We start from the raw sequence: 23,824 nt of genomic DNA on the forward strand, positions 1-23,824 counted from the left end.
AGTCAGTATTATTTGTGTATTTTCAGAGCATATCTTACTAATATTATAAACGCGAAAGTTTAAATGAATATTTGAAGGTATCTCTGTGTTTAACACTTCGCGTGTTTTCTTGACAGCTCCTCAAAATTTGTGAACTACTAGAAGGGTCAATAATTAAATAAAACCACAACTGTATTCTGATCTGAGCGTGTCTTTATTTTTAACTCGCGGTCCGTATACATTACCACGCTAACCAAACCATAGTGCGATCTAATAAGAACACTACGCCATCTAACGACCTAAGTGATTACAATATGTGAGTTGCATCTTGAACACTCTGAATTTTGTCACAGATGTAGAACATAGTCGGGAAGAACACATAGGCTACTACTATTAAGTTATTTTTAATTCTGCGCGGACGGAGATTTGAAGATTAAAGAAAAGTGTTCACCAAATTTTGAAATATTGTTATCGTTTATATTAATATCTACATACAGTATGTGTGGGTTCACACAATAGTAGTATTGCTCTGACTCACCTGTACTGCCCTCGTGTGAAACTATCACTATGGAAGCTTGTCGATCTAGAATACTTTCTAACGAACGAGAAATAAGAGAAACAAATAGCACACATAAAGATATTTAATCTCCATTTATTCTATGAGTTTAACGTAAACAGAATTATCACATGATTTAACGTAAGCATACAGAAAAAATAATTTAGAAATGACACTGAAGATGGTGCGGGGGCCAGGGGCGGTGTTCTGGCTGCTGTCACACCTTCCTCCCTCAGAAGACGTCAGCGACGTGCGAGCTCATACATTGAACAGTTACATCTACACGAACACTTATCTATTCAAAAATCTTATTCTACATACAATTACAAATAAACGAGATAATTATGTAAAGTAAAGAAATTCAAGCGCCGAAGTGTTTCGGCGAGTCGCCGCGATTGGCGTCGCCGACTACCTCTAATAATCAACAATATGGCCGACAAAAATTCAAAACAAGCACATATTATCCAATATTAACAATTAATGAGATCTTTTTAGTCGATAGAGTGTATACAGTGGTAGCGGTGGTGGTAGCGGTGGTGGTAGTGGTGGTGGTAGTGGTGGAGAGGGAGAGTAACAATTTGTACAATTATATTTGTGTGGTGCAGCAGTAGAGTGAAGTGAGTGGAGGTGAAGGAGTGTGGAGGATGTCCGCTGTACCTCCTGTTCCTCTCTCAACGATCTACTCACTCACTCGTACAACACATTTACATCATTTTCCCTAATATTGTGTGTACAGTACACTTGTACACATCGTAAACGGACAGACATACAGACGGACAGACAGACATACACGCTACGATACATTTCAACAACTACATAGTTACTACGAGTTCATTTAGAACAACATCTATGAATGACTCACTGACAAGTTGTCATCTTTCTACACAAAGTATTATTTTATGTACATTTATAGGAGGAGGAACATTTCTATTAGATTTATGTTCTTCCATTATGTTTGACTTTTGAAAGACAACAACAAATTGCTGAGAGTTTCATTAAATTATATCTATACATAGCTTTTATAAAGACAACATACACAACAACTTGACATATAAATAACTATGTACTTATTAATATAACGTTCATTTAATTATATCGTAATCAAAACTATGTTGAAAAGTAGAAAAAAAAGTAAAAAAAAAGAATGTCCACATTGAAAGCTTTAGTCTCCATATCATTTGTGGATCAGAAAATATTGTTGTTGGTGCTCGTTCACGTTGACTTGCGGCCGGACTGTAGGTACACAAATTATCAACATCTGGAATATCATCTCTTTCTCTTATTCTAATATTTATTTTTAAAATTGGAAAAAGTAACAAAACAGAAATAAAAAAATATAGTAAAAAATAAAGCTGATGTATAAACGACCCCCACCCCCCCCGACTCTAGACCGAGGCTGAGGTGGGGAAATATAAAGGATTCGAGTGATAGCGCTGCGGTCTGCAGCAGTACGTGTGCAGGTCATATCTTACATTGCGCACGCACTCCAGTCACGCAGTAAGTCAACGAAATATACTTCTTCTCCTAAAAGTGTAGTCGTATAAGACGTCCGTAAAGCGGAGAGGAGCAGCCGCGTGTCCAGCATCAGCACACACAATACGACACTCCTTCCTCACTGAGGTCCGAGAGGTTCCAGGTGATCCCGGCACTGCACTGCGCCCGTACGACCACTAGCCGCCGCCGCCGCCGCCGCCTTCTACTGCAACGTTTGAGATCTCTTCAGCCGCTTCAGCGCTTTCGATATTTTCATCCATTTCAGCATGAAGGGTCTGAAATCGGAAAGAACGACATATCATTATATATATATATAGTTCCACGCCATGTCGTGAGGTACATGTTGTGGTGACTCGGTGGGCGATACTGACTTGGGCGGCAGGTCGGGCAGCGGCTCCCCGAAGGCGGCGACGGGAAGGCGATCGGTGAGCTCGATGTAGAGGGCGTCGTGCGGCGCCGGGTGCAGCAGCGAGGCGGGGGGTGCGGGGGGCGCGGGGGGTGCGGGGGGCGCGGGGGGCGCGCGGCCGGCCCCCGGGGCGCCGCCGCGCGCGCGCTCGCGCCGCCGCAGGTGCTCCGTGTGCCGCTCCTCGCGCAGCCGCCGCACGTACCACCTGCACACCGCACACACACAACACGCACACGTGAGAGCGCCGCCCGCCGCCGCGGTGCGGGCGAGCGGCGCTCTGCTCACCTCTGCTGCCTCTTCTCCTCGGCCTCCAGCTTCCTATGGCGCCGCTCCCGCTCCCGGTCATCCAGGGGCTCTGCGCCCTCCGCCGACGTCAGGCTCTGGTACGGCTTCTCCCGCCACCGGGGCACCTGCGCACGCGCGGCTCTTTACATTTACAGCTAAACCTTACGTAGCACAAAGAACTTGTCGCTGCTGTTCGTGCATGTAGTCTCCTATGACCGTGACACGGACCAGTATCGAGGGCGAGTCGTGTCACACTGTTACTACATGTCACACGCTTGCCATTTCTTAACACGTGTTTTCTACTTTTATTAATGTTAACGCGACCTACAAAACTTACGCAAGAAGGAAACCAAAATGTATCCGCTAACGAGTAGCGAAATTGAAAAATTTTACTAAACTTAATGTTATCATAAAGTTATATAAAATATATTCGGCGCCGCCGCCAAGTGTGGGCTGTAATCTGTCAAAGTGTTTATACGTCATTCTAGGGATTTAAAATAAAAAAAAGTATTTTTTTTGGCTGGAATGAATCCAGGTCCTGCTCACACGCAAAATACGCACCAGCCGTGGAGTTGCAGAAAACGAGCTCGTACAACTAACTAAAGTAATTTTTTGTTAAAAATAATTTATGAACTGCATTATAAAATTACTTAATATTTTTTTTTATTTTTTTGTGTATAATTTGACAAAAATCGTTGCTATAACTACAATCCTCAGAATACTGTGTATATATAAAATAAAATGTTTTTGTATATGTGTGGTATATGTGTGGTATATGTGTGGTATATGTGTGGTATATGTGTGGTATATGTGTGGTATATGTGTGGTATATGTGTGGTATATGTGTGGTATATGTGTGGTATATGTGTGGTATATGTGTGGTATATGTGTGGTATATGTGTGGTATATGTGTGGTATATGTGTGGTATATGTGTGGTATATGTGTGGTATATGTGTGGTATATGTGTGGTATATGTGTGGTATATGTGTGGTATATGTGTGGTATATGTGTGGTATATGTGTGGTATATGTGTGGTATATGTGTGGTATATGTGTGGTATATGTGTGGTATATGTGTGGTATATGTGTGGTATATGTGTGGTATATGTGTGGTATATGTGTGGTATATGTGTGGTATATGTGTGGTATATGTGTGGTATATGTGTGGTATATGTGTGGTATATGTGTGGTATATGTGTGGTATATGTGTGGTATATGTGTGGTATATGTGTGGTATATGTGTGGTATATGTGTGGTATATGTGTGGTATATGTGTGGTATATGTGTGGTATATGTGTGGTATATGTGTGGTATATGTGTGGTATATGTGTGGTATATGTGTGGTATATGTGTGGTATATGTGTGGTATATGTGTGGTATATGTGTGGTATATGTGTGGTATATGTGTGGTATATGTGTGGTATATGTGTGGTATATGTGTGGTATATGTGTGGTATATGTGTGGTATATGTGTGGTATATGTGTGGTATATGTGTGGTATATGTGTGGTATATGTAATGTACTTAGTGCTATTTCCAGTAAACAAAAGGCAGTTTATCTCCTGCCAAATGGCAGTTCAACTTCTCCGAGGAATGATCTTATTCGACTCGTGATGGTATTGATATTGTGTTTTATAACATCCTGTATTCAATATAAATAGCACATATATTTATTTTGTTCGGCGGCACGAGGTTAAGTAGAGGGCATGTACCAACTGCCAATGAATAAGTATCCTAAGTCATTAAAAATACCAGCCGAAGGCAGTATTCGCGCAGACGAAGTCGCGGGCACAGCTAGTGTTTAATATTTTTGATATATGACAACGGTAAGGAAGGAAGCCCAATTATTAGGCTTTTCAATAAAAAATATTACCACTTTAATAACAATATTTCGAATGCACGCGAAAATTTTCAATCGAAAATCTGAGATCCATTGAAAATAGCGGAACACACTTTGGGATAAACGATAGACATCGAGGTCCACCTCTACCTGCACAAAGATTTTAATGAGTCCATTAAACATAACATTGTAAAACCTATGGATGGATAATTCCATACATGTATGACGTATAATCGAAAAACAATTTTGTAATGAAGAAATGTCAAAAATAAAAGTAAAACATACTACATACAATATTTGTTAAAATATCAATTATTGTCTGTTTTAAGAAACACACTGTTGTATTTTGTTTCTTAATAATGACTAGCTGTCACTCGCGACTCTGTCCGTGAGGAATTAAAAAATAATAATAATAATAAGTAGCCCAAGTGTTTTGCTGACTAACATCCATCCATCGAAACTTTCACATTTATATTATTAGTAAGATTTATTTATGTTTTAAAAATGTCACGACTACTACTTTTTTAAAACTTTATCAAAAATTAAGAAATAACAAATAAACTTAAGAAAGTGGTTTTACACAATTTGTCTTATAAATAAAAAAAAATAAAAAAAATCATTTAATTCAGACCATTATAAGTCCATACATTGTTAGTAAAGTAAAGTAAATAAATAAAGCCTATTTTCTGGGCTGTTTTTTGTGCTCCAGATTGGGTATCTAATGGTTATATATCTACGGTACCAATGCAATTTTTGCAAAATGGCGGACTTCCTCAGTGCAGAATAAAAAAAAGTTGGCTATAATATGCCCGCGTACATAAGCTACCTTCCACATAACTAATTTTTTAATTTTGTATTTGATTTAACCACGTTGTTCTGTTTGTCAAACTCCTTCATTTGATGCCTAGATTGTAGTATTAAAATTGTTAAAAAAAAAATAGGTATATACAGGTAATGATGAGATGGAAATCGTGTAAGTTAATTGATCATCAATGTATAATTTAAAATTGAATTGGTGATGGTGATGGTGGTGGGAGATGGTGGTGGGAGGTGGGGATGGGGGTGGGGGTGGTGGTGTTTTGTAAACAGCTGTCTCTCCGTGACGCAACTACTCACTACCTCGTACTAAATAACTACATACATACATATATACTAAGCTATGACAGAACATTGTAATTGTATGTACAGAATTCTTAACAAATATATTCCAGCTTTTTACCATTAGCCGTTATACAAATGAGAAGAATTTTCTATATTGTAAAATAACTTATAGTATATATAATTATATTTTAATAATGTGAATGAGCTCCGAATATATTCCTTATTGAAATTCTGTTTCTAAATACTAGGCGAAGCGCTTAATGAAACGAGCTACAATTTATTAGCACATTAGCATGTCTTCTATTGCTACATACATACATACATACATACATACATACACGGGCGTCGTCAGCCGATTGGCATCTACCATTGATATGGTTTTATTCAAAGTGGTTTTTATATGTATTTGTTATATTTTCTAGGGGGTCGATTCCACTCTCTACCCCCTACCTCCTATCTCCTACCGCAGCGACGCACGTGCATACATACCACACAAACAATTTTATCCAGTTGTTGTATTTTGATGGCTCGTCTCGGTCATGTCGGACGCGAGCGAGTGTCGTGTAGCGACCGAGGTATCAATGGCCGGGTGGTTGCAGTCTCGTGTGCGACAAAACTGTCGCTCGGCCGACCTCGGGTCGCCCCTTTGCGGCAGGACGATCTGAGCAAAGGAGCACTCGTCGCGTGTCACGAGCGCTAAATAGTTTGTGGGGTGGATGGGGGCGTTACCTCGATGAGGGATTGCTCGGAGGCGCGGATGGCGCCGGTGCGGGTGGTGCGGGTGGTGGCGCGGGTGGTGCGGGGCGCGCGGGGCGCTCGCGTCGCCACCTCGTCCCCGGAGGAGAGCGTCCACGGCAGGTCGGGGTTGCCGAGCTCCGTGTGGTAGGGCTCGCGTGTCGTCAGGCAAGGCGCCGGCGCCGGCCGGTCGCGCCGCGCTGTCGACCACGTCCATAGTCAGTATGTACAAGGCTATGTGTGTCTCGGCACAGGGAGTAAGCGAACGACACGGAACAAAGTGAATACAACAAACATGCGCAGGCGATAGATACAAACACAACGACAGATTGCAAGCCGACCGGCCAGTCTACAAACTCGCGTCCTACATTCGGAGAGGCGGCCGTTTGTTTCTTTTGTATCGGGGTTGAAGGAGAAAGGAGGCACGAGCACGATTAAACGGACGGGGGGAGTGATTATATACACATTTCATGTCAATACCGTGTTCCTAAATCGGCCGTTTTGTATACATTAAGGTTTCCTAAATGCAGTAGACGAAAAAAAAAAAAATCAGTCGCGTTTTTTTGGCGTAAATTGTTAAAATATCAAAAGCATGTAGACCTTTTAAATTGTAGGCTTAGCGCTTAATTTATGAAATGTACGCATATCGCAATGCTGCGCTCCGTGTGCGCGGCGTCGTGCGGCGTCGTGCGGCGTCGTGCGGGGCCGCGCGGGGCTTCCGTTGTTACTTACCCGTGTCGTGGGCGCGAGGAGGTGTGTCATACAAGTGTGCCAACTCGGTGGTGGAGTGCGCACGCTGACGGCCGCGCCCCCCGCGACCCCCGCGACCACGGGCCGCTCCCCCTGCTGCACCCCCCATCATCAGACTCATCTCGTAATCCTGCAAGTAGAACATCGCACCGTAGTTATATCACAATAATACATTTTACCACAGGTGGGCACAGTTAATCGAAAAGTTAACTTCGTTAATTCGTTAATTTCGTTAATCGTTAAAGCGTTAAATTCTCGAAGTTGGAACATTTGTAATGACGGTTCCGCACGTGTACTGTAGTGGACTGTATTAAATGAAAGTTCTTCTTGATCGGAGATACTAACGCCTTTATTGCTCCCAAACGATTGGACAATTTTGATAAGTAACAATAGCTATTTATACTAAGTTCGCCGCGGCTCCAGTAAACGTAACCCTGTGCCGCACCGTTCTTTAGCGGGCAGAAGTTAAAACGACGCCGCGTCTTTCGGCGTAAACCGACAATGGATTTACAAAGAATCCCGCCCTTTAGCGGCCCGCTGTGGCGGCACAGGATAAACATTGCCGACCCGAGGCGCGGTCCTTGAACTCTTAAACGTGTGGCGATGCGAGTTCAAGGACGGCACGTGTAACATGCGTTGGTAACTACGTCGCCAACAAGTACTAAACAACTATTTTTAATACAGTTGCGAAGAAATGAATCAATGTAATAGAATAATAAAAACACAATAAACTCAACTAACCAAAATGTTTGGAAAATGGCGTCAACCGTAAAATAATATAAACAGAGATTTTTTTTTGTTTTCTTCACCCATTCTGGGTAGGCAAAGGGAACTATGGCCATACAGCCAAGTCTTCAGTAGATTTTTTATTGATATGAAATTTAATGAGATGAAATGAAATTAAATCTAACCTAATTCATTGAATCAAATCATTAAATCCGAAATCGTAACAAATTAGGAGCTTCTTTTTAGAAATATTTGCAGGAATCATAAAAACTTCAATGATTTTTTTTGTAAATTTTTGGTTTGTTATTTCTTTTTAATAGACATTATTTTGACAGTTGGGAAAGAGAACGCACGAGTTTGGAAAGGTAAAGAAAAAGCATGAGTAAAAAGTGTTTTTAATACAGTTGGTCAAAAAGTGGCGTATTGCAGGGACGAAAGCGTTCGGAATGTGGGCTATTACATACTCGTGCTTTTATATACTGGTAATGAAATATACTATTTCGAACCTTCTTTTGATCTTGTCCTGTTGGTCACGTCTTTCCCGGACGCTCTGATGCATCACACTTGCACGCGAACTTCACATATATCAATTATCAACTCGTTCGTTCACGAAGTCGCCGACAGTTGCTCAACATAGTTGAACTTACGAGCGTGGCGTGGTGCGTAATTTAAACAAAATGACAGCACGTTTTCAACTTTCTAATGTAACGATTAACGGACTTCTATTAACGGAAGTTAACAAAAGCGTTAACACTTTATGAAGTTAACTTAAAAGTTAATCCGTTAAGCAAAATGTTAACTTCGTTAATTAACGGATTAACGAGTTAATGCCCTTTACATGCTTTTAGCTTGCTTGCTTGCAGCTTTGCATTTTACGGGTTCATTTGTAATTCAGTTATGACTGAACTAGATGAACCATTATAAATGTTCCACATTTGACACCTCGTCAAAATGGAACAACGTAACCTTGTCACGTCGTGTATACCAAATATGTATGACTGTAACGACTAGACTGAGCAGAGAGCAGTACTCACATGTAGTGTGGCGACAGTGGGGGGCCTGCCCCGCTTCTTCCTGGTCGTGGCGGACATGGCGGACATGGTGGACATGGCGGACATGGCGGACATGGTGGACATGGCGGACATGGCGGACGACTCCATCTCCGAGCTCTCTTCATTGTTTGTCGACGCGGTCCTGCTGCGGGGTCGGCCCCTGCTCCTCTTGGTGGTGGTGGTGGTGGTTGTCGACGAGGACTTGGCGACGTCTCCCGTTCGTTTTGAATAAAACGACACCGAGTAATTAATGTCGTCACTATAAGTCCACTCATCTTTTACATCCGTGTCCAGAGACGAGGGATAGTTTCTGGAGCCATCTTTAACCTGCCCGTAACCTTGTAGAGGTGGTTCTTCCGTAGTGCACGTGTTCCTACTTGGGGGCCTTCCCCTTCCTCTTTTAGGTGCCGGAGGCGGGGGTCTCGTCACATCGCCCAATTCAGCGGAGTACAGTGTTTCCGATAGATTCAAAGTGCTACTGTAGGGCCACTCATTTCGTACTTCCGTGTCCACGGGCAAGGAATAGACGGTGGAGCTTTCAACGGGGCCGAAGACGTCCGCTGGCAAATCACCGGTGGTCGATGTGTTCCTACTTGGCGTGCGCCCCCTCATCTTGGTCGTCGCCCGCGAGGACTTCGGCGCCGACTCCGGAATGCTCGATTCCGCAGATTGTGTCGGTGCAGCCGAGTCCGTCGCCTCACTATACAGAGGCAACGAGTAGTTCGATGGCGATTCACCACTCGTCGAAGCGTTCCTACTTCGCGACCTCCCACTCCTCCTCTTGGGTGCCGATGTCGAGGAGTTTCCGACACCACCTGACTCCGTCGAGTATAATGGTGCGATTAACGCCTCATTATACAAAGGCGAAGAAAGATCGGCCGAGCCGCTTTGGATAGGGTTGTGGTCGTCCGCCGGCATCTCATCGGCTGTCGATGTGGTCCTGCTTCGGGGTCGACCCCTCCTCCTCTTGGGGATCGACGGCGAGGACTCGGCGACGTTTTCCGCTCGTTTTGAATAAAACGAAATCGAGTAATTAATGTCGTCACTATAAGTCCACTCATATCGTGGATCTATGTCCTGAGATGAGGGATAGTTGCTAGAGTTATCTTTAACCGGACTGTAGACTTCTGCAGGCAATTCTTTGGCAGCGGATGTATTCCTACTCCGGGACCTTACCCTTCTCTTTTTAGGTGTCGTAGGTGAGGTGTTCGTCACAGTACTCGGTTCACCTGAATACATTGTTTCCGATAGACTTAGAGCACCACTGTACGGCCACTCGGTTTTCGGTTTGTAATCCAATGGCGAGGAATAGTTAGTCGAGCGGTGCTTGACAGTTCTGTACGCATCCGGTTGCAATTCCTCTGACATCGATGTATTCCTGCTTCGCCGCCTCCCGCTCTTTCTTTTTGGTACCGGCGACGAGGTCTCGGCCGTGTGGCCGGATTCCGCCGAGTACGAGCCTTCCGGGAGGTCTGATGTACCACTAGTGGTCCTTCCCCTATTTCTTTTTGTGGTCAATGGCGATGAGTAATCGGAGGCGGCGTATTTGGAAGTCGTCGGGTCACCGAGGTCCGCTTTCGATTCATCAGTAGTAGACGTATTCCTGCTCCGTGACCTCACTCGGCTTCGTTTGGCCGACGTCGCCGAGGACCGAGGTACACCACCGGGTTCGGCAGAGTGCAGCGCTTCCGGAACCTCCGACGCGCCACCGGCACTCCCTCCCTTCCTCGTCTTCGGGATCGACGTCGACGAATAGTTTTTATAGCTAGAGTCACCCGGATTCATAGTCGGATAGTCCGATGTTACACTATTTTTTCCCCTTTTCTTCTGTCGCACCGGCAGAGAGCTCTCCTCGGGGTTTAGTTCGGTGGAGTCCAAGATGGCGGACGACGATGTAGTCGTACAGGACTTTTTCCCGTTTCCCGCGTTAGAGATGTCGGCGGCGACGACGGAGCAAAGCGGATGTAACGGAGCCGGGGGCTTCTCGTCTCTGGCGGCGTCGCGTCGCGTCGATGACGAGTCGGTGGCGGTCGCGCTGGACTTTCTGCCCCTTCTTTTCTTCGGAGCGAGTGCGGACTCGACCGACCGCTCCGCCCGATCTCCGCTACCCTTTCTTCCTCTCCTCTTCTTCGGAGCCGGCGTCGGCCTCTCCTCGCCGGCCGCGTCGCCCGGTTTCGTATCGTCCGCGTTCGGAATGGCAGCGGCGAAGATATTTTGGAAATCCATTAGCGCCGGATCAGTAGCGACGAGTTCGTCGGACGCGTCGCCGCAGGAGAAGTCGGCGCCGGTCCGCGGCTCGTCGGCGACGCGCCACGCGCCCTCCGACTCCGTGTCGGGGTCCTCCGTCATCAGAGTCTTCGGCGGCTGCTCCGTTATACTGGTATATTTGATGGGACTGTCGAGAGCATACCTGGAAACGATAAACGACATCTCTGTCATACTTCTCGATGTACAAGTGTAATGTAAGTCCCAAAACGATCGCCTTTTCGCTAATACACCACAGATCGGTTTTTATTTATATTGTAACGTTTTTAAGTTACCAATTGCCCTGACATTTGATAGTTAATTCTTAGAAACGAATGAGAACGAATCTTTTATAAATACGTTAAATTAATAAACAAACGAACCTGTTCGACTTCAGATTCGACTTGAGAGTGGCATCAGAGGTGGACAGATCGTAGATGGTCGTCCTCTTCTGGGCGCCTGCGCCTGCGCCCGTGCCGGTGCCTGAGCCTGCGCCCGTGCCGGTGCCTGAGCCTGCGCCCGTGCCGGTGCCTGAGCCTGCGCCCGTGCCGGTGCCTGAGCCTGCGCCCGTGCCGGTGCCTGAGCCTGCGCCCGTGCCGGTGCCTGAGCCTGCGCCCGTGCCGGTGCCTGCGCCTGCGCCCGTGCCGGTGCCTGCGCCTGCGCCCGTGCCGGTGCCTGAGCCGAGGCCCACGCCGGAGCCGGTGCTTGTGCCGATATCTGTGCCAGGGGCGAAGCTCGTGCCGGAGCATATCTTCCTCCTGCCGAGGCTCGTCTTCTGCAGCATCAGTTTGGGGATGGGGGACTGCTCCCTCATGTCCGCCTCCCCCAGTTGATACGGATCTTCCCCGGTGGGGGTCGTGTCTATGAGCTGCAGACGGTCCGACAAGGAGCCGAAGTTCTTGGTCCTCTTAACGGTGTCACCTTCGTCTTTGCCGAATGAGCTTATCATTTTTGGCTTCTTATTGGCACTGAAAGTCCTCGTTCCGCGCGATTTCCCTGAAATTAACATTCAAAAGGTGTTACAAAGTGGAAAGAATAAAATGTTGCATCGCCTTTGACATTTTTGTCAATATTTGTGATGCGACATGTGACGGACATGCAATGTGCAGTCTTCTATCTGCAACGAACGTCACCAGAAACATTCATTTAATTATTTCATACATATCGATCGTTTTAAACTGATTAAAAATGTCTCCACTTCTCCAATCACTTCATGATATAGTCTCACAAAGTGTAAACAATTATAAAACAATGATTACATAATTTGACATAGGAAGAGATATATAGTTTGAGGTAATTTATATATGTGTACAATATTTAGATAAGACTCACCGGTGTGTGTGAGTTGGGAGTGGGAGTGGGAGAGGGAGAGGGAGACGGCGGCGGGCTTGGAGGCTCGCTTGAGGCTCAGGGAGCGGCCGAGACGACTGCGGCTGCGGCTGCGGCTGCGGCCGGTGTGTGAATGTGCCGACGTCACAAAACTGTACAACAATTTATACTCAAATGAAATTTAACAAATAAACAGGTGGGGGAAAGGCGAGTGAACATCTGCGATATTGCGACATGTTGTAGTTACACATGTGTTTAGGTCGACGTGAAATAATGCTTAGCGAGCGATTCCCGTCTTTTATTTTTATGGCATAAATATTTTGTAACAAAGTCATTATTCGAGACCTCTGTTGGATTTGAATGTTTTGCTAAGCAGGGAATCGGATCAAAATACAGTTATCACCATCATGTAGGTAATATATTTCGGATGTTCTGTGTATATATATATATTAGGGTGGGTCAAAAAAATCAACTATTTTTTTTTTTACAATTAATACGGAAAAATGGGTTACTAGGCACCTTAAAAAAATTCTCACCAAATATGAACTCTTAATTTTAATGGGAAGATCCTCCGCGTCGCAGTTTTTCATTTTTTTCTCAGTCCAATAGAAAAAAATTCATTCCTCATCATTAATTGGTCGTACAGAAAATTTTTTTTTAAGAATTTTGTAGGAAATTTAATGCTCTACAAAAAAGGTATCTTATGTTTTTTCCGTAAACCTCACCATTTCACTAATATTGAAGATTTAATATTGATTATTTTAAGTCAAATGTCACTTTTGTTTATGAATTTTATAACTCGACAAGAAATGGCTATTATTGAATGCGCAATAGAAATTTTTGTAGCAAATTAACTGCTCTATAAAAATGGTATCTTATGTTTTGGCGATTAAATTAAGCGTTCAAAAGATATTCATCATCAAACTTTCATGTATACCGATTTTAAGAGTTTTTGATTAAATAATCGAAAAATTTCAATTTAATCTATCAGTTTTGAGAAAATTTACACGAAAAAAATTTTTTTTTATCAACTGAGAAACTTCAAAATGTTTTTCAAGCTTTTTTTTATGTGTAAGTATTTTTATCTACATTTAAAAAAATAAATTGTACATTATTATTTTTTTTATTGATAAACGATTAACTAAGCGATAAATAATGTACAATTTATTTTTATATATATATATATATATATATATATATATATATATATATATATATATATATATATATATATATATATAATACTGCAGGTTGGAAGACTGGCGAGGTAGATTGGACAGAGTTTGTCTTAAAATTAGCAGGCCGGAAAAACAGAACATTTATTCTGTAATTTTGGTAATCTGATATAGGCTTTTCTCCAATCTTAAATGGTCTTAAATGAGATGAGACCTGAGAGATGTGTGTTGTGACAAGATGAGATAAAATTTAGAATGTGTATATTATAGTTATAGGTCTAGTCTGAAAGTAGCGCCAGTAAAGAAAATATTGAGAAGCAAAAGAACTGAACATATTATGCGGTGAGATTACGGTTTTTACACAATATTTTATTTAACATTTTAGAAAAAGAAACACAACGCAATTCTGAGAGATTATAGTCGGTCGCAAATTTGGCTTCTTCGCCTTTAATAACAAAAACCTTCTAATGATGCAGATGTGTTAGTACACTGAGAGATAGCAATGATTTCTACTATCATTACATAGACATAGACAAGTTCAACAAGAGGCCGGTGATAAAAATATGAAAGTCGACTTACTCTGTGTCTGCGGCGTCAGCGGTGGCAGTGGAGGCGGAGGCGGAGGTGGAGGTGACGGTGGCGGTGGTGGTGGCGGTGGCGGTGGCGTGGCGCGAGGTGATGGTGGCCGTGGGCGTGGGCGAGGGCGCGGGCGTGGGCGTGGGCGTGGGCGTGGGCGTGGGCGAGGCGAGACAGGACGACAAGGTGAGCGTGGAGGTGGCCGGCGGGTGCGAGCCTCGCGCCTGCGCCAGGTAGCTCCTCGCAGACGGCGCTCCTTGCAAATCACAACGAGAACCGGTAACTTGTATTCATCACTGTAGTGTTTACTCATATTGACCACTTGTGCGTCGAATCAAATGATTAGATTTAATTTTTGAACGATAACATTCTCGGGTCGGCAGACGCGAGAATGGTATTAATAAATGAATGGAGCGATGGTCGTCCTGTACCGAGGCGACGTGCGCACAGTGAGGTAGCGACGTGAGGGAGTCGCGTTGTCTTCCTATGCATTGCAATGTATGCGATTTCAATTAAATTAAAAAATAAACACACATTTTCATATGAAAACAAATTAGTGCACAGCAACAACTTTAAAACACAAATAATGCAGCAATAATTCAAGACAATATTATCACGTATAAATCTATTTGTAGATTGCAATACACAAGTTGTACATTCGCTGTAGCGGTAGGCGGGTGACGGGCGGTGGGAGGTGGGAGGTGGGAGGTGGGAGGCGAGCAAATGCATTGCTTTATGTCAAATAAACTATTATCCAAATAGCTTCGTTCAAATTCATGCAGCACAACTTTGAATTTAAATAAATTATTTACTTTATTTTTTATTTAATTGCAAAACTGTGTTTTTTTATAGTTTTCGCAAATAGACAGAGAAAATAAATAGTATCAAAATTGCAAGATAATTTTCCAATACAAGAAATGTAACCTCTCATAACATCAGTAGAAAAATAAAGAATAATCGCTGGCAGAACATTATACGCATGTAACTTCGCATGTAACATAAACTTTCGCAAGAACATTACATTGCGGGAGGACGACATCATTTAATTATTATCTATCTTCTCATAGTATTAAGTTAAAAAATTGCACCTTTTTAAATATAGTAATGATCATTCCTAAAAATAGTAGTGATGTTGTTGTTGTTCACACAAACTTCATACAAGTGGCATAGCTTACATTTCAATCAATAGTTAAAATCAAATAAAAAAAAAAACAATATTTAAATTGTTTATAAAGAAACAAACAAATATCTGTTAAAACTGAAATAAACATTTAGCAAAACAATCTGTAAATAAATAACTAGTATCTATGATGTTGATAAATGTAAACCTATTTACCTGAGGTGGAGAGTCTTGCCACCTCGGAGCGCACCGGACCAAACATTTTCCTTGTGCTTGAATTGTCTCGATGCGATAACCCCATCTGAAATGATGAAGAAATTTGAATTCAATTAATTTGGCAATATTATATACATAAATATGTCACAACAGTTTAATTTAATATTTCCTATACACCATAAAGTTAATCTCTTAGAGCAATCTTGGAATCATACAAAATGTATTGTACATCTGACACTACACTCGGCCGTAGCCGAATGACATTGCCACCTGCCACCTGCCACCTCAACGCCACCAGCAGTGACCACCTTCACAAAGTGACCACAATACCCTATGTGGAATGTAAACTATCAAGTGATCTACTTACATTTGGTCATAGAGACACAATCAGTTCTAAGAAATGTTTTGGAAAAGTGAAATTGAGTGAGAGAAGTGTACCTCGTTATGGTTGTGAGGCCTCGACGGCGCCAGTAAGGAGGTAGCGGTGCACGTTGCAACAGAGGTGGTGACCACATTGCGCGATGCCGCGTGGCTCAGCGCGAAGTGGGGACTGCCAGGCAGCGCTTTTCGTTTTATAACATTCTTGAGCTGAAAGCACATGTAGTATGTTGATGTTAACAGCATTTGCTTGCAGTGAAACTGCTTAAAAATACGAATATTGTATATTGATCCATGCTGAAGTGTCACAATCTCCGACACTTCAAGGATACCGCCTCTCTTTAAGTATATTATCTAATAACAAAAATCAAATTTTTTAAACCTTTGGATTGTGTGTCTATCCGCAAGTCTGTGTTTGTTCCTGGTAATCTCTGAAATCTATATTGATTGCACTCTTGCTGGAAGGTAGATCAGGTGTACGGGAGTAACTTAGGCTTTTTTTAATTGTTTTGGAATAACGAAGTGGCAGGCAATGCTACTTCAAAATGTAATTATAAACTTACATGCCTTGAACTTATGACTTCAGAAAGGTAAATTGTCATGTAACACTCAAAGACAACCCAACTAACAGATCAAAATTCTAAAATCATTAGTAATGACTAATAGCAATTTGCTATAGAAAATATTTTTGTACATTTCTGAACAACCTGTTTGTGAAAAAAATTGCTTCTTTTTTCTAATACGAATTACAAGATAACTTTATTTGTATAAATTGGAGAAAAATTAAAAGAAAGGAAAGAAAGAATACAATTGATAAATTACATCATCTGCCAATTGTTCTTGAAATGGATATGTCTGTATAGAAATGACACCAGCAATACAAACTGACACAACAACACATCTACCACTACTTTACAATATCATATCAGTAAAAATGTCAAATATCATAATGAACCCCACACCATATCATATACCTTAAGATTCTGTACCTTATTAGACCTTTTCTCAGAGCTAATTTACAGCAATGGTAATATCAACAGGGTGATGATTAACACAGTGTTTGCTGAACTGCAAAATTTCCCTTTCAAATAGCCTTTTTTATCTTTAAAGAGAATATAAGTGTTGTGTATAAGTTTTTGTTGTTTTGACTTTTTATTTGGAATGGACAATGGACAATGGAAATCATAAACCAGAAACCTGACTGTTTGCTGAACTTTGTTGTGCTAACATATTAATAGGACAATAAATAATATTGTCACCTATTCATTGAAGTATACATTACTTTGTATAACTTATTAATATTTTTGGACCCAAATAGATTATATTTGTGATCTAAAAATTATCAAATTATCAAATTTTATAAAGAAAGGTTCTTAAAACAGGAATACAAAGCACATCTACAATACAAATTATATAAATATTAATAAATGTATTAATTTTAGTTTACACAATTCTAATGTGTGATAATGCGTAGTTTGCCTCAAATTATATTATACAGTAGAACCTGGATAAGTGAGTGTCCAAGGGACCAACAATATTTTCTCGCTTACAGAGATTTTTCTCTCGCCCGAATTTCTCACTTATGGAGGTATTCGTTCAGGACCGGACAATGACTCTCGCTGAACCGGGATTGACTGTATATGTAAATAAGTAGTAATAGAAGAATAGGAAACAATAAGGAACAATTTACTTACAGTATCATTCTCATCTTTTAAGTCTTGGTACAACTTGGTAGTAGAGGTAATAGTCTCATTTAAGTTCTGTATGAGATCGAGGTGATACACGAGCAGCTCCCGCAGCTGCTTGAACTGGCTAGTCAGCACAAAACTATTAGACATGTGGTGAACATCATCAAACTCATTGGGCCCTCTGCCGTCTATGCCGAACCGGCCAGCCAGATCTACTCCATGCTCTTGTCTTCCCAGCGCAGCTGCCAGGTCATAAGCGGCCATGTTTTTTGAAGCCTGTTCGGTACCAGGGAATGCTCCAGAGACGTGGGATGCTGTACTTGGAGGGAAAATATATTGTGCAGCTAATTCTAATGGTACTTGTTGCATAGACTTTTTTTCAGAGTTTTTCATACGGGTATAGACAGCCATTAATCTCTCGGACAGTTTTTTAACTTTATCTGTGTCCGAATCTTTGTTGTCCGTAGTGATGAATTGGCTCTGGAACTCTTTTGATTTATCCTGTTGCTCGGGTCTGCTAGCATTTCTCTTTGAAGCATAAATAGCTATTAACTTTTTGGTTGCCTTTTTAGTATCCATGGAAGAGCCAGAGGGCGCAACTTTGTCATCTACAGCTGTGCACTGAGTAGACAAGTGAACAGTTTTCTCTCGGTGCAAAGGTCTTCTTGCTGCAATACTTCCTTGTTTAATATCAACTATGCCTCCTGGAGTTTTGTTTTCAACTATAGGACTTTGGTAAGTAGCCTCGGTATTTTTTTCCTGTTCCCCAGGTCTCCATTCAGAGGTTTTGAAATGTGGGGTGTAGGCAGTAAACAACTTGCTTGTTACATGTCTAACATTAGAACCGCCTGCTGGTACTTTGTCATCTGCGACATCCTCCGCTCTCTCTGACCGAACGGGTTTTCTTTCAGCGCTATCGGCTTGACGTGCGTAGATATGATCAAATGGAATACACAGGGGACTTTCTTTTTTTTCCGACTGATTGGGATTACTGAGTTCCCTCGAAATGTTAAACTTCTTTTCATTACCTCCGGTGCGATTGTTCATCTTTAATACGCCCGCCGGCCGTCACACACTTAAATCAGCAGCACCAGCCGTCGGCACATTACGCAAAGCTATCACATCACTTTCTGATGCTTTTAAACGGAATTATGCTAATATTCATCGCCAAAACATATTGATACTACCTACTTTTTTCTTCAGTACGCTATTCTGACATTTCGTTAATGCACATGTAAAACGACGATAGATCTATAGAATATATTCAACAGTATTTCACTTAATAAATCAATAATTTAAAGGCGGAACAGAGCACTCGTTCTAATAACATAAAAGTCAGAGTAATATTTACATAATGCTAAAAATTAACAAAATTTTAGTAAAAACCGGAATATCTTGTAATAAAATCCATTAATCACTGGCGTCGATGATTTAACCGTAGACATCTTTGAACTTTTTGTTTGGCTTTTTGTTTCAACCAAAACGACAGATGTCAAAAATAAGTTTTTTCCACTAAACACTATGCATTGATAGGCTATAAGCTGTGGTATTTTGTGCTTATTTGGTTTTGGCCATTTTGTCGCTGGCGGTAACGTTTGGTGGCGGTGGTGCCGATTAAAGCTAATAATAGAGATAGAGTTAATTGTCAGTAACATAGACAGGCGCTTTAAAATTGGTAGCAGCGACCTATCCATATCTAAAGAGGTTCTTTCGCTCTCTACCATAGACAAAACTATTTGGTATTTTTTATAATAGGTGACGCCAGACATATACGGGCCATTTTACGGATTGAACCAAAAAATTCACCGTAAATTAGCTTTGCTGAACAATAAAATGAATGAAAGCATATTTATCTAAAACTTATAGTGTGTCTATATATGATTAGTTTGACAACTGACGTCTACGAAGTATCGAATTAGGGTATGTTCCGATATGCACTGCAAGCACTGCACAGTGCTATCACTGTAGAAAAATTCGTTCCGTTATGGGCTGCCAGTACACTGCCGCAGTACCCTAGGGAAATATATGACGTCATAAATCGCCGCCATATTCTACTGTGATCACTGGCGTTTTCGAGGTAAGGTACTCGCAGTATCTTGATCACGTGATCAGTCAAAACCACTCGAGTGCCTAACGTCTTATAAACAAAGCTACATTTTAATCAGAAAATTTTAAAGTTTTGTAATTAGTTTGGATTAATAAATAAAACAATAAAACAATGGAAGAATTGCAAAAATTAACCTTATTAGACTGTGTTGAAAATGTTAACTTACAATTAAAACTTACACACAAAGTTAATATAAATTGAGTAATGAAAAACATTTTCTTTTTTATGAAAAAGTACTTACTTTTATTATATTATAAATTCAACTTACAATTAACATTAATTAAAATATTTTTAATTTGACAGTACTCCAAAACATTTTTTTTTAATGTACTAGAAAACTTGAATACACTCATTTGAAAAAATGCGGCTGACAGTATACGGGATTGCGTTCCGTTTTAAATCGAAATCAGTATAACTGGCTATAAAGGAACGGCTTCACAGTATACTGAATTGACGTCACATTGTACAGTGGTCGCAGTGCATATCGGAACATACCCTTAATGTTGTATGTTTTACATAATGGATGGTTGTCATAACGTCAGAAAAAACAATTATGTATTATAATTTCAGTATTTTCTTACTTTTTGAATTTATCACGGTTATTTGGCTAGGTATCGCATAATTAACCAAAAATACCTACATCAAATACATTTCTTATTTTGTTTGTCAACACCTCTATTTTTTGGTTTAATGTTTTATTTCCTTACGTATTTTTGGAGAATAAAGTATAACATTGTAATTCAACAAAATTAATCAGGAAATTTTCGATTACAAGTTCTATGAGAACCACCATCGAAAACAGAAAAGATTCATAACCGATTTTACTCAACCTATATCTACTGAATTGTCAAACTAATCATCCTTAAATATACACACTGTAAAAATATTATTTAAATGATCATAAGGTTTTAGTGTTGCACTAAAAATTCAAAAATAATAGGCCAACAAAGATAAAGCCCTTAAAACACAGTTTCGACCAAAGTAAAAGAAAAAGGTTTCGGTAAAAGAATTCCTTTAAAAATTGATTTTTCTTAACTTTCGGTTTCTTATGGTATAAAGCATATTTTCCGCCCCAAACTTGATGTTTAATTTTTTACTGCACAAAGTTTTTGCACAGCTTTCTTCATTTTTAAATTCAATAAATGGATTTCCCGTCGTTCTAATTACGTTTTTTTTAATACTAATTTAGTAAAGATGAAGTAGCGATGCGTAGGAAAAGTCAAGTTCCTTTCTGTTTGATGCTTTTCTTACGTTCTAAGATTACCAACTATACAGGGTGGAAACTTTCAGTGGGGCAGTAAGGGGAAGTTCCTTATCCGTTGCAGCTGCACGAAAATGGTCTTAGGAGTCTATCTGTAAATTTCATGGAATTTTGATCTCCATTCACAGATTTTTTTAAATGTACATTTAGCAAGAAAAAAAGCCATTTTACAAAAAAAAAAGCTAATCGATCCTGTATCTAGTACTTATCAAAAACTTCTATGGTTGTAATAATACGCCTTCTTTTTGATATGTGTAAAATTCTACGTTGTCCTTTATTTTATTTCCTGTATTTCAGTTACACAAATTCTTGACAAAATGTAATGGAAAAGCTTTTTACAATTTGTGACTTTTTGAGTACTCCAACTCCAACTTTTTGGTAGGTCCCATAGAACTTTTTGATCAGTATTAGAAACAGGATCGATTAGCACATAAAGAAAAAAATGTTTATTGTGAGAAAACTATAAAAGATAGATATATGCTATTGCAGACTTTTATTTAGCACATTTAAAGAGCTACAATTCTTCGATACATCATTTCTATGTAGGTCATATAGCCTACGTAAGCGTTGAAAGCAAAAATGTCCCTCATTTTCGCCACACATTTTGAAGCTAAATTCAAAATCTACTAGTCTTGTAGTTGTTTAAAAAAAATGGGACCCATCTGCAAGCACTTCCTTTCGATTAACATAATTTTTATCAAAATCGGACCACCAGGAGCGGAGTTTTGCGGTAAGACACATAAAAAAAATACAGTGGAATTGATAACCTCCTTCTTTTTGAAGTCAGCTAAAAAGAATTTTATGCTAAAATGGCAATTTTCTTGCTAAGTGCACATTTTTTTGAAAATCTGTTGGGGATAAAAATGGGGATAAAAATTCTATGAACAAATATGTATAGTCTCCTATGGACATTTTCGTGTAGCTGCAACGGATAAGGTACCGGTACGGTATATAACCATCTTACTTTATATAATACACATCTAAAAATATACAAAACGCGGTTTATATCTCCTGATAAAGACGGTTAATATTTTTTAGTAATAAAACAATGAAAGTTAACGATAAATAATTTCTTTTAATGTATCTTAGTTCGAAAATATCATAAAATAAAATATACTTTCCACAGATCTTCGATGATTGCACCAATCAAAACCAAAGACAATGTGAAACCTTAAAAAAATATAGACTAATATAAAAAAATAAAGACGCTGCTGTAAGACAGTATCTATGAAATTGCCCCGCGCCCCGCTCCGCCCACCAGAACTGTCGTGAGCCAGCGTCTACCTGCAAGGTTTCTCCATCGTCGCCCGTCTTGAGGCTATCCAGAGTGCTCCTATCAAATACGGAATCTACCCGCGCCTCGCCCCGCCCAGCAGAGCTGTAGTGACAAGAAAAGATAAAGTTAAGAATGTGTATATCAGAGGAAGTTTGAAAGTAGCGCCAGTTCTCGAGAAATTGAGGAGCAGAAGGTTAGCGTGGTTTGGACATGTTATGCGGAGGGATGATAATCATATAAACAAAAAAGTAAAGAGATTGAATGTGGATGGAAAGGTAGAGGAAGACCAAAGAAAGTATGGATAGATGAGATGCTAGAGATGAATGTATGTATGGAGGAGTAGTACATACTGTGCCGACCCTCCATAGGGATGAGGGCAGGTTGATGATGATGACTTGATCTGTGCAAAAAACACACTGCACGCAGGAAATCTAGAAGACTGGGGCGCACGTAACACATACACATATGTAGATTGTGTAAATGCTCATGCTTGGTCAGGCATCTAAGAACAAATATAAGGCGAAACATATATCAAATAAATCTCTTTCGTTACCCAGCATTAGGTGGTTTTATTTCCCCGTGCTCCGTATTCGGGGTGCACCGTTGATTATTGTCGGTGCACCTCCCGTGCGAAGTCGTGCTGTATGTCCGGAGTCATTTCACACACCCGGAGCTAACATGGGATGTACGAGCTAAAACATAAAAAAAAAAGAAAAATGGACATCTTCAATACCAGAGGAACTGCAGATGCATTGCCAGTCTTTGAGAAGGTGATACACTCGCTTTTTGAAGGAATTTAAGTTGTAGCGGTTTAGAAATACCGCCGAGGACCTTAGACCAATAGACTTTTTCACAACGCGGCTGAGTGGGTCAGAAAAACCGCACGATTGTGCGGTTTTAGTGAAACTCACTGCCGTTTTATTTACATGAAACGTTACCGAAATGTTTTTTACATGAAAAAAAAAATCCAAGACTAATATTTTGTTTTTAGTTTTATTCTACAGACATGGGCGTAGTTTTTCAATAGTTTTTTGAAAAATAAATATGCGTAAAAAATTATTAAAACATATCAAGTTGGAAAAAGAAATTATATTTAAGAAAATGATTTTATTTTTTATTTTTATTCCGTTCTTATGATAGTCAATCTAAAAGGAGACATAATAACCGAAGGAAAGATGAGCTTGTACAAGAAAAAAATATACAAAAATCAGATTTTTACTATTTTTTGTACAAAAATGAAATAACTATAGATCTGTTGAAAATCACGCAACATACTTTGGGCTTAAATGATAACTGTTGAGGTCCTGTACCTCCACAAAGCAATCCATTAAGAATCATCGTGTATATTCTCGAATATACTAGAAAACATAAAGAATATTTAGTAGTAAAAAAAGTTTTGGCTAGTGAGAGTCGAACTCTTTTTTGTTTTTAACTCTCTTGTCCGTTGCGTAAAAAGCATACAGGCGCTTTTCGAGTATCCTCATTTTGGAAGTTTGAAGAGGAAAGAAAAAGTATTTGTATAAAAAAAATC

The 23,824-nt window shown here is 40.5% G+C and overlaps 1 protein-coding gene across 1 annotated transcript; it reads right to left on the reverse strand.

The window, feature by feature from the left end:
• Positions 1–1,931: 1,931 nt before the first annotated feature.
• LOC106717041 (pneumococcal serine-rich repeat protein-like) lies at positions 1,932–19,151 on the reverse strand. Its single transcript, XM_045686162.1, has 12 exons — positions 17,656–19,151; positions 16,022–16,171; positions 15,584–15,668; positions 14,251–14,503; positions 12,500–12,648; positions 11,551–12,163; positions 8,906–11,333; positions 7,128–7,275; positions 6,390–6,595; positions 2,721–2,845; positions 2,401–2,640; positions 1,932–2,304 (listed from the first exon to the last, which is right to left on the reverse strand). Exons 1-12 carry the CDS (start codon positions 18,694–18,696, stop codon positions 2,232–2,234), a joined length of 5,511 nt encoding a protein of 1,836 aa, XP_045542118.1. The 5' UTR covers positions 18,697–19,151; the 3' UTR covers positions 1,932–2,231.
• Between the last annotated feature and the right edge of the window lie 4,673 nt (positions 19,152–23,824).

This window comes from Papilio machaon, chromosome Z, assembly GCF_912999745.1.
Source record: "Papilio machaon chromosome Z, ilPapMach1.1, whole genome shotgun sequence".
NCBI lineage: Eukaryota > Metazoa > Arthropoda > Insecta > Lepidoptera > Papilionidae > Papilio > Papilio machaon.

Excerpts from the sequence above, each read along its gene's own strand:
- LOC106717041 (XM_045686162.1), bottom strand. The coding sequence starts at position 18,696 with ATGAACAATCGCACCGGAGGTAATGAAAAGAAGTTTAACATTTCGAGG. Across the intron at positions 12,164-12,499 it reads CTCCCAACTCACACACACCG|GGAAATCGCGCGGAACGAGG; the intron begins GTGAGTCTTATC and ends TGTTAATTTCAG. Across the intron at positions 2,305-2,400 it reads CTGCCCGACCTGCCGCCCAA|ACCCTTCATGCTGAAATGGA; the intron begins GTCAGTATCGCC and ends TTCCGATTTCAG.